The sequence below is a fragment of the Macrosteles quadrilineatus genome, unplaced genomic scaffold (genome assembly GCF_028750875.1).
Source record: "Macrosteles quadrilineatus isolate MER2022 unplaced genomic scaffold, UCM_ALF_1.0 Scaffold_1__1_contigs__length_201487025, whole genome shotgun sequence".
Lineage (NCBI taxonomy): Eukaryota > Metazoa > Arthropoda > Insecta > Hemiptera > Cicadellidae > Macrosteles > Macrosteles quadrilineatus.
This window is the reverse complement of record NW_026542594.1, coordinates 12,023,662-12,036,109: the sequence shown is the minus strand read 5'-3', so window position 1 is coordinate 12,036,109 and position 12,448 is coordinate 12,023,662. Positions and strand designations below refer to the sequence as shown.

Below are 12,448 nucleotides of genomic sequence, written 5' to 3'. Positions count from 1 at the left end.
AGTTTGCTTAATTTTTCTGAGAATTCTCTAACTGAGAAATTTCTGAAAACCCCCAAACTTGTGCGCCGTAACACAAAATAGCTCTGGGAATAGATTCGAAACATAATATTTTAATTCGCAGCGGAACTTTGTTGTTGTCTACCAGCCTTTGCCATACTGAAGAATTAATTGCATAATTAGTTAGCCTCTTCTTCTCTATGAAATGTTTTTCCCATGACAATGTTGTTGAGAATAATATTCCCAAATATTTATAACTATTTACCACTTCAACCTGTTTGCCCTTATACCACCATCTATCATGTCCCAATAATCTACCACCTTTCCTGAAAACCATTATTTTGGATTTTGACAGATTTACTGCAAGGTTCCAGGTTGCACTGTAACACTCCAAGTTTCTAATCATCATTTGTAATGCTGCTGCTGTGGGGGCCAGCAATACGATGTCGTCTGCATACATCAAAACATTTACTCACGTTCCACCGAAATTACGCCACCTTCCAGCACCTCTGGCAAATCGTTTGTGAATAATCTGAACAGGAGAGGACTTCCTGTTCAACCTTGTCTTAAACCTGTCTTTGTTTTAAACTCATTTGAAATGCCGCCCTTACACCAAACTGCTGCCTAGATGTGTTACACTAATAACTCCTCAAAACATGTAAAACATGCGTTGACAGGAATTAGTAATTTGTTTGTATCTAATTAACTAACTTAGGCCTAGTAGTAGTACTGTCTTCCTTCAAGGTTTTACTTTTGTTTAACTTAAATACATAATTTGAGTTCCAGTATATCGTGTACACCTACAGAATGGAAAGGTTAGTGGAAAGGTTATTCTTTAAACTGAAACTTGAAACCTATCTCTATATTCATAAGTAGCCTAACTTTTTAGCCCATTCCTAGAATATTGACGAATTTAAGCAATAAGAAAAATACACCATTAAGAAGTAAAGCAGCTAACAAAGGAAGAGAAATGTTTTTAATAATAAACTTTAAAAATAAACACTTTAGAATATTTTTAGTAAAATATTAACTTACAGATCCAAAATAATTTAGCCAACAAATTGTTTGGGATAAAATATAATTTTTAACAACGAAGTTGTAGGCCTGTAACCTATAAAAAATTGGAACCTCTAAACTATAAAAGGAAAATGAAAGAGAAAGAAGAGACTAGACCTACTACAAATAAAAATCAGGAGGGAGAAAAATGTGGTAAATGCAAAAAAAATGTACCCGATGACGAAGCAGTATACTGTGAAGGTAATTGTCAGCAATGGTTTGACCTGAGCTGTGCCAAGCTGTCAAAAAAGGAATATTAATGTCTAAATGTGTTAGCAGATAAGGTGACCTGGTACTGTGATACCTGTAGCCCACTAGTTAAGGATTTAATTGCTATGAAAGTTTCCAAAGGAACAGAGGAATGGCCCTCAATTCTAAATATTGTTATGACAAGTGTACAGCATAGTACATCGCTAATGCAGGACATGGCCTATAGGCTGGAAAAAATCGAAAACAATGACAGGGACGCAAATAATAAGATAACGGCTCTATCATTAGAAGTGAAAACGATAAGAGAAGACATAAACGCTAACCCTAAAATGAATAAAGTTGGGCCTACTGAGGAAACACAAAGGATAAGTGTACAAAAAAGTGATCTGTCAGGCTTAGGCCTACATGATAAGCTAGTAGTATGCCTACCACCAGAAGACCCATCGCCTAAAATAAAATCCAGAGAACCACCAAAGGATATCTTGGTAGAACCTAGGAGTGAAGATAGTGATCAAGAAGGGGTTGGATCCTATTTGGATGATACAGAATTCCCAGACATACAAGAAAATGTGTGGCATACAAAAATATCAAGACGGAAAAAAAACAAAACGAACAAAGAAGGGACAAGATTCGAAGAAACAAAAAACTCACAAGGATATGGACCGAGGCCTAAGAGTGAAGTAGGCCTACATGTGGGGAAGAAGACAAGATCAAGTTTCTCAGCAATTCTGGGGAAGTCAACACCCACCGAGGAAATCAAGCCAGCTGCTAGGTACTCCTGGTTGTTTGTAACAAGACTAGACCCTTCAGTGAAAGCCGAAGCATTGAAAACATATGTTCAAGACACTTGCAAGAACACCAACGTATGTTGTGAGAGGCTTAATACAAGGTATGATACATACTCTTCCTTTAAGGTAGGCTGCTCTTAAGACAACTTTGAAAAATTACTTAATCCGGAACTGTGGCCTGAGGGTGTGCTTGTCTGCAAATACAAGCCTTCTAAAGCCATACGGTCTACAAAAACCAATGAAAACCAAATTGAACAACCTAGAATATATATGCCTAGTAACCAATATCGACAGAATCAAACTAGTGTTGGCCTGCAAGTAAAAAAACCACCACTAAACTCTGTCATTAGAGTGGCGACAGAGTATCATAAAATTAACTCCAATCTAAAAAATAGTCAAACATCTAAATTTAAGATATTAGTTAGCAACATTAGATCTATATTTAATAAGACAGAGAACCTTGAAGTAGACTTAAATGAGATAAAGCCAGATATTATTTGCTTATCGGAAACATGGTTAAATGAAGAAAAATTGCCATCTTTTAAAATTAATAAATATCACACAGTAGCTGAATTCCACAGGAAATCTAGTGTAGGTGGCGGAGTGCTGATCTTGTCAAAAAATGACTTCAAAATCAAAACAAGTGTTATCAAATGTGTACAGGAGCAAAGCATAGAGAGTGTATTTGAGGCATGTGGGATCCTTGTTTGTATAAACGATCCTAAATTCATTATAATTGTCTTGTACCGCCCACCATATGATTCAAATTTTTTACAGTTCCTTGACATACTTGATATGATTTTAAACTTGATCTCTACCAAATATAATCTCCCTGTAATAATTGGAGGTGATTTTAATGTTGACAACTTGACAGAATCGTATAAAAAAGACTGGTTATCGGATGTAGTGGGCTCGCATGGTCTGAAGAGCATTATAAGAGAAGCAACAAGAACAACGAGCATGACATATTCTCAACTTGATTATCTATATGTAGACCCATCTCTTCATTTTGAAGAAGCGGGGACCATCATAAACAACCTTTCAGATCACGACTATATTTTTATGGATTTGTATACAAAAATTAAAGAAAGCGAAATTCGGAAAGTAGAGATTACTCAACCAATAGAACCTTTTTGTATCCTACTAAAGAATTATGATTGGAGCCAAATTAATAATCAAGTAACTACTAATGAAATGTTTGATGAATTCTACTCCTCCTTTTTATACTATTTTGAAATATCATTTCCAAAAACCGTTCAACGATTAAAAACCAAAGACGATGAATGGATAACAAATACCATTAGACACTTCCAAGAATTAGTAAAAAACCTAGAATAAGTACAAATCCCCAGGCTAAAGAGAACTATAAGGTAGCTAAAACTAATCATTCAAAACTGATACTCAACACAAAGAAAGAGTTTTATTAAAAAAGGATTGTCCAATCAAAAAATATCAGCAGAGAGTCATGGAGAGTTGTTAGAAAGCTAACAAATGATGACAAAGAAGAAGAGAACTTGGTCTGAAACAAAATAATACTCATATAGATAACCCCATTGAAATTGCTAATATATTTAACATGACTTTTACAGAGGAAGTGAACAAGCTTACAAACCAGTATTACCAGGACATAGTTGAAGTGGAGGAGGAAGCTTCGGAAGACATATCGGAGCTTTTGGTGCTGACACCTGCAACGGTAGAAGAAGTAAGGAAAATTCTGAAGGAGGTAGGAGGCAGAACTGGAACAGGAGCTGATGAGGTACCCTGCTTTATCTTTAAGTTTTGCGGTGACATAATTGCTGAAACCCTTACAGAAATTGTAAATAAATCATTAGAGAGCGGTGAATTCCCAGATAGAATAAAAATATCAAAGATAGTCCCGATACATAAGAAAAATGAAAAGGATAACCCCAGTAACTACCGACCAGTAGCAGTTCAGTAGAGTGCACCATTGCACTTACACCCAACATTTCCACCGACTATCCTCCTCCGATAAATAACCAAAGTAGTGATCAGTGTACAACCAACCCATCACTTCGTACTCTGTGTCAGCAACCAACTACAACCAGTGCTACAACTACATCTTCTGCTATTCTTGATCAAAACAAAAACAACAATAGCCTAACCTATTCTAGAGTTATTCGGAACAGTAAACTTAACAGAAACAGTGAAGAAAATGCTAACGCTGTTGTTAACAATAGCGATAATGACAACAACTTTGAGGTGTATGTGTCAAAAAGAAGACGGTCTGCCACGAATCAGGTAAATCGGTTACCGGTTAGAAACAGCTCTAACAACCAAACCCGAAATGAAACATTGGCTCCTAGACCAATCTTTGGGAAAAAGAATGGGGGTGATTCGAAGATAAAGCTGCAGGTAAGAGATCATGGGTGTTTATTTCTCGGTTAGACACTAGTGTGACCAAGGGAGATATTGAATCCTACTTAAAAGACTCAAAAGTTGAAGACTTTCTGTGCTACGAACTTGAAACTAAATATGACACTTACAAATCCTACAAAATTGGTGTTAATGACTCTGCAGTAGATCAAATCATGGATCCAGAATTTTGGGATGAAGGAATATTAGTTAAGGAATACATCCCACTACGTAAGCAAAATCGTGGACATTTTTTAGGCAATCGCAGGGGTTAGAGCTCTCTAACTATAGCCTCTCAAACATAGATAGGCCTACAGGATTTTTGTTCCTCAATATTCAGGGTTTGAGAAATAAATGTAATATTTTAGAAGACTATATATCGGACAAAAAAATTGTTCCGGTGGATATCTCATTCATCTGTGTGACTGAACACTGGTTGTGTCAGGATGAACTTGTTAACTCACAACCGGATGGTTTTTATTGTGCGGCTCACTACTGTAGAACTAGTCACATCAGGGGCGGTGTTGGGATCTTCATTGCCAATAGTCTTGAAGCAAGAGTACTGGATGTCAGCTCATTTTCATCGGAGTTACATTTCGAAGTTGCGGCTGCTTTTGTGGACAAGCTCAAAATCATTGTGGTTTGCATCTACCATTCTCCAGCATCTGATCATGTGAAATTCCTCAGCTCATTAGAGACTCTACTGACCTACCTATCCAAATGGGAGAACTACACCATCATAGCCGGCGGTGACCTCAACACAGATTTCGATGTTACTTCTACCAGGGCTACTGCCGGTGAGTTTCTCAATCTTCTTTGACAGTTTAACTGCTACTGTTTGAACTCTAATCCCACTAGAGGTAATAATTGCCTTGATAATGTTTTTGTTAATTGTAGTCGTGAGAAAGTAGTGTGTCAATGTTAAGGATTTTCCTTTTTTGGATCATGCTGCTTTGGTCGTTGGCCTACAGACAATAGATCGATCCAACAGATTAGAAGAACAACCTATTTCTTCTGTCAGACATTCATCTTTTAAATTAGTGATGCCCAAACAAAGCATTTGTAATCTGATTGAAAAATTGAATCTTGTCAACTGGTATATGCTCTCACCTCAATATTTTTGCAATTCATCAACAATGTTTACATGTTTCTTTTCAATTTTAGTTAGTATATTTCAGTATTTTCAATGTTTAAAACCTTGTAGGCCTACTCCTAGGTTTAGATCTGCTAACACAAAATGTGTTTGGTACACACAAGAACTAGCTGCTATTAAGGAACAGCTCCTTTCTCTTGACTTTCTATTTAAAAGCACTAGCAGCCCTATTGTCAAAGGTCAGTTATTGGGTCTGAAAAAAGTATATAGAAATAAGATTTTGGGTGCTAAAGTATCTTACAATAGTAAATTAATAGACTCCAGTAAAAACAAATGCAAGACAGCTTGGGCTATAGTTAAGAAAACCTGTAGGCTAACCTATCGAGTGAAAATAAACCGTTGGTTGCACCAAATGTGTTTAATCAATTTTGTGTGGAAGTTGTCGAACAAACAAAGAGAGATATTGTACCACCTTTAGCTACAGCAGTAGAACTTGTTAAAAATGTGAGTTCAGGGCTTAGGCCTAATGGTAAATTGTTTGAGTGGAAACCTGTCACAAATAAAGATGTCCTAAAGGCAGTAGAGCATCTCAGTAACTCGAGTAGTAATGACTATTATAAGATGTCAAATAATTTTTTAAAGCAAATAATTCCAAGTATTGTTACCCCTTTTGTAGTTTGCATCAATAGTATTTTACTAGATGGTCACTTTCCAGATGAACTTAAAATTTCTAGGGTTTGTCCTGTTTATAAGAAGGGGCCTAAAGATAAGCCAGAAAGCTATCGTCCTGTGTCTCTTGCGCCTGTGCTGTCAAAAATTATAGAAATAATAGTTTACAATCAGGTCATCTTGTTTTTAGAGGAAAATGAAATTTTGTACAGTTCTCAGTTTGGCTTAAGAAGGGGCAGGGCTACCCAGGATGCCATGGACGATCTCATTTCCCAAATCTTGCAGGCTTTTGAGGCGAGGTCCTATGCTCAAGTTACCTTCTGTGACTTGAGTAAAGCCTTCGATTGTGTTGATCACTCAGACCTTCTTTCAAAATTGCACTTCTATGGCATCCAGGGTGTTCTTGCAACTTTTCGAATCTTATCTAAAGGATAGGAGACAAGTTGTGTATATTGATGGTGTTCAGTCTCAAGAGGTTTATTTGAAATATGCTGTTCCCCAAGGATCAGTTTTGGGCCCTCTGTTATTTTTAATTAGTATTAATGATTTACCTCATAATGTGCAATGTAGAACCCTACTTTACGCTGATGACTTGACATTTGTTAACACTTCCAGTAACTTGCTGCATTTAAGTAATTTGGTAAATAACTCTATAGAAGAAGCTTCATCTTGGTTTAGAGCTAATGGCTATCTCTTAAATAAAAATAAAACTGAAAATATAGTATTCTCTTTGAGGCCTTATGACCATGAATCTTTAGCTATAGAAACAGCTGTCAGTACCAAGTTTTTAGGTGTATGTGTTGACCAACAGCTTACTTGGAACACTCATATTGATTGTGTTACTACTAGACTTTCTAGAGTTGTTTTCTTGTTGGGGCGTTTGAAATACTGTGTAACTCCAGAATATATCCGGATGGCTTATTTTGCTTTTTTTCAATCAATAATTAAGTACTGCTTGCTTGTCTGGGGCAATTGTTCAAGAATTGACGAAGTGTTTAATATTACAAAAAAAAGCTGTTAGAATTATTGATGGTTCAGCTGATCTTGAACATTGTATAGGCCTATTTTTATTAAATTAAAGATTTTTACTGTTATTAACCTTTATATTTTAGAACTTGTTATTTATTCTTTAAAAAAACTACCAGTCATGGTCCTGAATGAAGATGTACATCCCTACAATACTCGTGGTAGACATCAAATAAGTTACCAGCACCTCCGTTTGAGCAAATCTTTAAATAGCCATGTTGTTATGTGTAAGAAAGCTTATAATAAGGTAGTTATTAATGTAAATAAGTACCTATCCACAAAAAATATTTTTTTTAAATTCAGTGACTGGCTCTTAAGAAATCCTTTTTACAGTATTGAAGAGTTCCTAGAACAACCTGTGATAAGTTTGTAACTTTGTATCCAAATCTGTTAATTATTTCTATATAGTCTATTTTTGTTTTCTTCAACTTTGTTAATTGTTCATTTGTTAAATTGTTTATAGTCTATTGTGATTGTTAACCCTGTAGTTAAAAGGAATTTGTACAACATAAACTCATACCCAAGTTACCCCTGATTATTTAGACAATGAACATTGAAATTTTATGTTCTGCTCCACTGACAATGTCAATGCATGTAAATGTCCATGATAATAAATTATTTGATTTGATTTGATTTAATATTGAACTAGCCTTAGCCTCTTTTCCCTAACATAATATCAACAACATAATTTGTTTCTTATTCATAAATTTGTGTGTTATAGTTGCATATTGCATTCATTCAGAAGTAAATATAAAATACAAGTAAATAATTCCTTGGTATAAAAAAACAGTGCTTATGTTTGTTATATATTTATGTTATCCTCCTATGTTTTTAACTATTTTAGAGCGTTTAAAATCGGTTTTTTTTACAAAGATAAATTACCGTATTTTATGTTATTAGTGACTTTTAATTTGTAACATATTTATAACTTAAAGGCTGTTTAAAAGCAAAATTTTTGGACTGATCAAGAAAGTAACAGAACAGTAATTATCTTAAAACTGCTTGAGTCACCTGTTCAGGTTACATAATTCCTGGTTATAAAAATTTGGTAAAACAGGTGATGAATTGGAATTGCCAGAAATGAAACCTTTTGCAACCAAAAATGTTTTTTGTAAACCGACGTAGCCTAAGAGTTGTATGTCTTAAAAATCAATAGGAAATAAGTGTATTGTTCGATTGTAATAATGTTCCAATGATATACTATAATTTTATTTTTAAGGTGTTTATTTTATGGTGTTGATAACAGAATACAATTTCAATACTCAAAACGGAGTTATACAAAATGCAGGTCAACGTTGAAATACCTTTTTCATAGCAACTAAAACAAAACGCCTAGTAAACTCAAAGTCAGTTATTTAGGCTCCATGGCATGAAATAGTTTAATAATCAATATTAAGCAACCTTTTTCATGAAGATCTGTCTCTGTTCCTTCATGATTTCAACTAACAGTTGTAGGAATATTATTTATTGCTTTCTCTGTAAAAATATAAACAAAATAAATATTTTATAAAGGGTTTCAGCATTTTTCACTGAACCCAATATTTAGGCCTACACTTAAACAATGTTATAAATGGTACCAAAGGGAAACCCTGGTTATTTTGGGAGTGGAACCACGCTGATCGGTATAAAAATCCCAGAGAAATTGGTGAACATCTATAGGAAAAATACATTGGCACAAACGAATTGAGAACCTCATTTTTTTTGTTGGTAGTGGGGAGAAGTCGGTGAAAAATACTCACAAGTAACAAATACAATAGATGGCTATTCAAATAGAAGAACAATTCATTTAATTATCAACATCACATTAACTAAACTAGAACAATCGCAATAAAACACTGGTGTTACAAATACTGAAATACAGTTAGCCGAGGCTCCGAGGCTCTGCAAGTACAAATCACGCTGTATGGAGTCAAGCTGGGTGTGAGTGTCGTGTGTAGGCCTATGTGCCAAGGTGGTATTCCTTGCTCGCTGGTGCTGGCGCGCGGGGCGTGTGGACGCGCGTGTGAGAGCTATAACCAATGATATAAACACGGTAAGAGTGTGTTTGTGTGTGTGGCTGTACGGCGAGACCTCTAGCGCTCCTAGCCTGACAGTACTGAACTACGTGGGCCAGCAACTACGCCGTACAAGCAGCTCGAACATACCGAGCCCTATCCCGGGGAGAATCTACTAAGGGAGTATGTTTAATCTATGGTTCTGACCCGCGGTAACTGCAACAAGCCTTCCTGACGAGTACTGTGCTCACAAACCTCAGATCTTCGTTGTACCAACTTGGTATTCAGATACTGAGGCTGGTTCGTCAGCAGCGTCTTGTGAACCAAAATTGATTTGGAGATCAGAGATATGCTGTATGGATAGTGTATGAGCTTTCAATCTGAATTCACTAATATGGTCAAATTTCTTAAAATTATAAACAAACCTCAGTGCATTATTCTGGAGCCTTGTCAGTATTTTGATTTTTTCTTTTGTTTGACAAGCAGAAAAAGTAGAGAGGCAGTAGTTAATAGATGGATGAACCACTGCTTGCATTATTTGAAGTTTTGCTGTAGCAATATGAACAATATGAACCAACCAATAAATATAAAATAAGCAATATGAACCTCAACCTGTGTAACCGTCTCAACTTGCCAACAGGAACACGACAGATACGGCTCACCTGCTCAGAAAATGTAAGAGTATCATCCAGATGGACACCAAGGACTCTTAACGAAGAACAAAGTGATAGGCGTATCATCCAATGAAATCATCATACTCCTACTAGAATTCAGTCTGCCCTGCAGAGAAGAATTACTGACATGCAAAACTGAGCACTCATCAGGATTTAGTTGCAGTCCATGATCATCAGCTACCATTTCTTAACCACACTCAGATCAAAGTTCACATCCCTGATCGCGTCAAGGAAATTCGGAGATAGAAAGAAAGCAATAGGGTAATATGTGTGTCATCTGAATATGAATGAATAGCACTTACCTCAATTGACTCCCAAGGTCGGAAGTGTGAATCAAGAAATAGATCAGCCCTATGCAAATACCTTGCGGAACACCTCTAATCTTTGGCAAAAAGTCTGAACCTTTCAGATCAACCTTAGTCTGTTGGGACCTGTTGTTTAGGTAAGAGGAAACCCGGGCCACAGAGGTTACATCAAATGGGTAAAACCGCAGTTTAGCGAGCAGAAGATCAAAATCCACCGAATCAAAAGCTAGTGAATAATCCAAACCTGTGACAAAACTCTCCCAACCCCTCTCCTTAGCAGATAAACAGATCATCCATGATATTCAAGAGTGCAGAGCTCGTACTGAAACCTCGACGAAAGCCTGACTGAGTCTCTGGAAGAATATTCTCAGATTCTAAGAAACATGTCAACTGCTCAACAACAACCTTTTCTAATATCTTAGACATCACTGGGTGGATAGAAATGGGCCTGAAATACGAAACCTGGCCTATACTTTTTTTCAAACATTAGGAAAACATCCTGTAACCAAGGACAGACTTACTAAATGACAAATAACTTAGCACAGTACGGACTCAAAGATTTGATCATATCGACAGAAATTCCATATGTTCCCACGGCTCGGGTGGTGATATCGTTCATGACTGCCTTGATAATATCCTCAGTCACAGGTTTGAAAGAAAACCCCTTCATCACATCATTATTACTGTTCTGTTTATAAAAGTTCAATTTGTCCACACTAATACAATTTTATTGTTTTTATTAGGGCCTATAACTTTCCATTGTAGAGAAATATCAATTGAGTTCCTGAGGTGTAAAAGTGATGTTCCTCCAGTGATGTCTGGCTGACGCATCTTGTATGTAAAGAATGTCTGTAGGGTCTACTAACTAAAGAATAACTTGTAAGAGTTGTCTCTCTTCTTCAAACACTTCACAGTGAACCCATTCTCACAATGCTCTTCAATCTGACCAATGAAGTGGTATAGTACACATTATTTTTTTATTTTTGTAGCAAACTTAGTCAAAATGAAATCGTTTACGTCAAAAGATTGGTCTTCCAAAGGTGCAAAAAATCGTCTTCTTCTAGTGAGAATTCTTCAGGGCTGTCCCCTCCATCATCAAACTTCAGTTCATCCTCGGTGTCACTTGAGGCATTGTTCTTGTAACAAAGTTTCTTAGAAATGCCTTCAAATTTCATTTTTTTATTTTCCTTTCGTCCTGCACTATCTAATTTTACCTACAATAACCTCTAAACTCTCTCTAAACCCCTAAACTCTAACCTACTTACTTATGTTCAGAGTTGTAATATTTAATTTGTTAAATGGACAGTCTTCGGAAGAGTGACTACAATAATTGGCTTGTACATCTTGAACTTAACTTATCAACTCCGTGCCAAGAATTAATTTGTAAAACGGTTGTTACCTACCGTAAATAATTAATTAATAAACTAAGTAGTAAGTTAGCCTAGCTGTAATCAATAGGTACCTACTAAGAATTATCATAAAGCATGTATTTGCACTTTGTTTTACATCAGAACCAAATTATAGGCCTAGAATCATAATGTAATAAGTTAGGCCTAGCTCTAGGCCTACAGTACCCTAATGGGTAAAGTTGGATTGTTAACTTTTGCTTTAAAATTACAAATAACCCAATGATTGACTTGGCCTAATAATGGTTTCCAAATATTGAATGTCAATTCATTTTACGAGTCAATAGAGAATTTACTTTTAACAACTCAAACATTCATATTTTAGGCCAACAATAGGCCTACTTACTGAGGTCATTTAAACCGTAAAAAGGTTATGTAGGCCTAGGCTAAGAATATACCTACTCCATTAGGAACATTGAATTTCTTAGTTCACGTCAATTAAGTTAAAGGGTTTACTGACCACTTACCAATGGGATGAAGAATTTAGAGCAACACCTAATCATGTTTTATATAAATATTTAATTTATGACCAAGCTTCGGTTGAATTAACAATGGTAGTGTCGACTGTCGAGTGTCGAAATCAAGAAATTTAATGAAAAAAGACATGGATTTTTTTATACAAGGCAGGCAGACGATATATATACACTGCTGTAAACTGCACAAATTCAAATTGCAAATATGTATAATACCATATAGTCCGTCAGCCAAATATGAAGGGTTATTGGGTTCGTGGGGACGGGTCGCTGTCAATGCGCCACCACGTCAAACCGCCACCTCGGTGTTTTGGTCAGAGGTGACAACCCGCCACCACAAAAAAACCAAGGTGGTGGGTTGACGTATACGTACTGGGTCAACCC

The 12,448-nt window shown here is 36.1% G+C and overlaps 1 protein-coding gene across 2 annotated transcripts in view; it reads right to left on the bottom strand.

The window, feature by feature from the left end:
• LOC129004092 (MICOS complex subunit Mic60-like) overlaps window positions 1-12,211 on the bottom strand; it is a 121,179-nt gene extending 108,968 nt beyond the window's left edge. For both annotated transcript variants that reach the window (XM_054432489.1, XM_054432497.1), the window contains exon 1: window positions 12,059-12,211. In XM_054432489.1, coding sequence (XP_054288464.1) covers window positions 12,059-12,094 — 36 coding nt within the window. In that variant the 5' untranslated portion in view covers window positions 12,095-12,211. The remainder of the gene's footprint in view (window positions 1-12,058) is intronic.
• Between the last annotated feature and the right edge of the window lie 237 nt (window positions 12,212-12,448).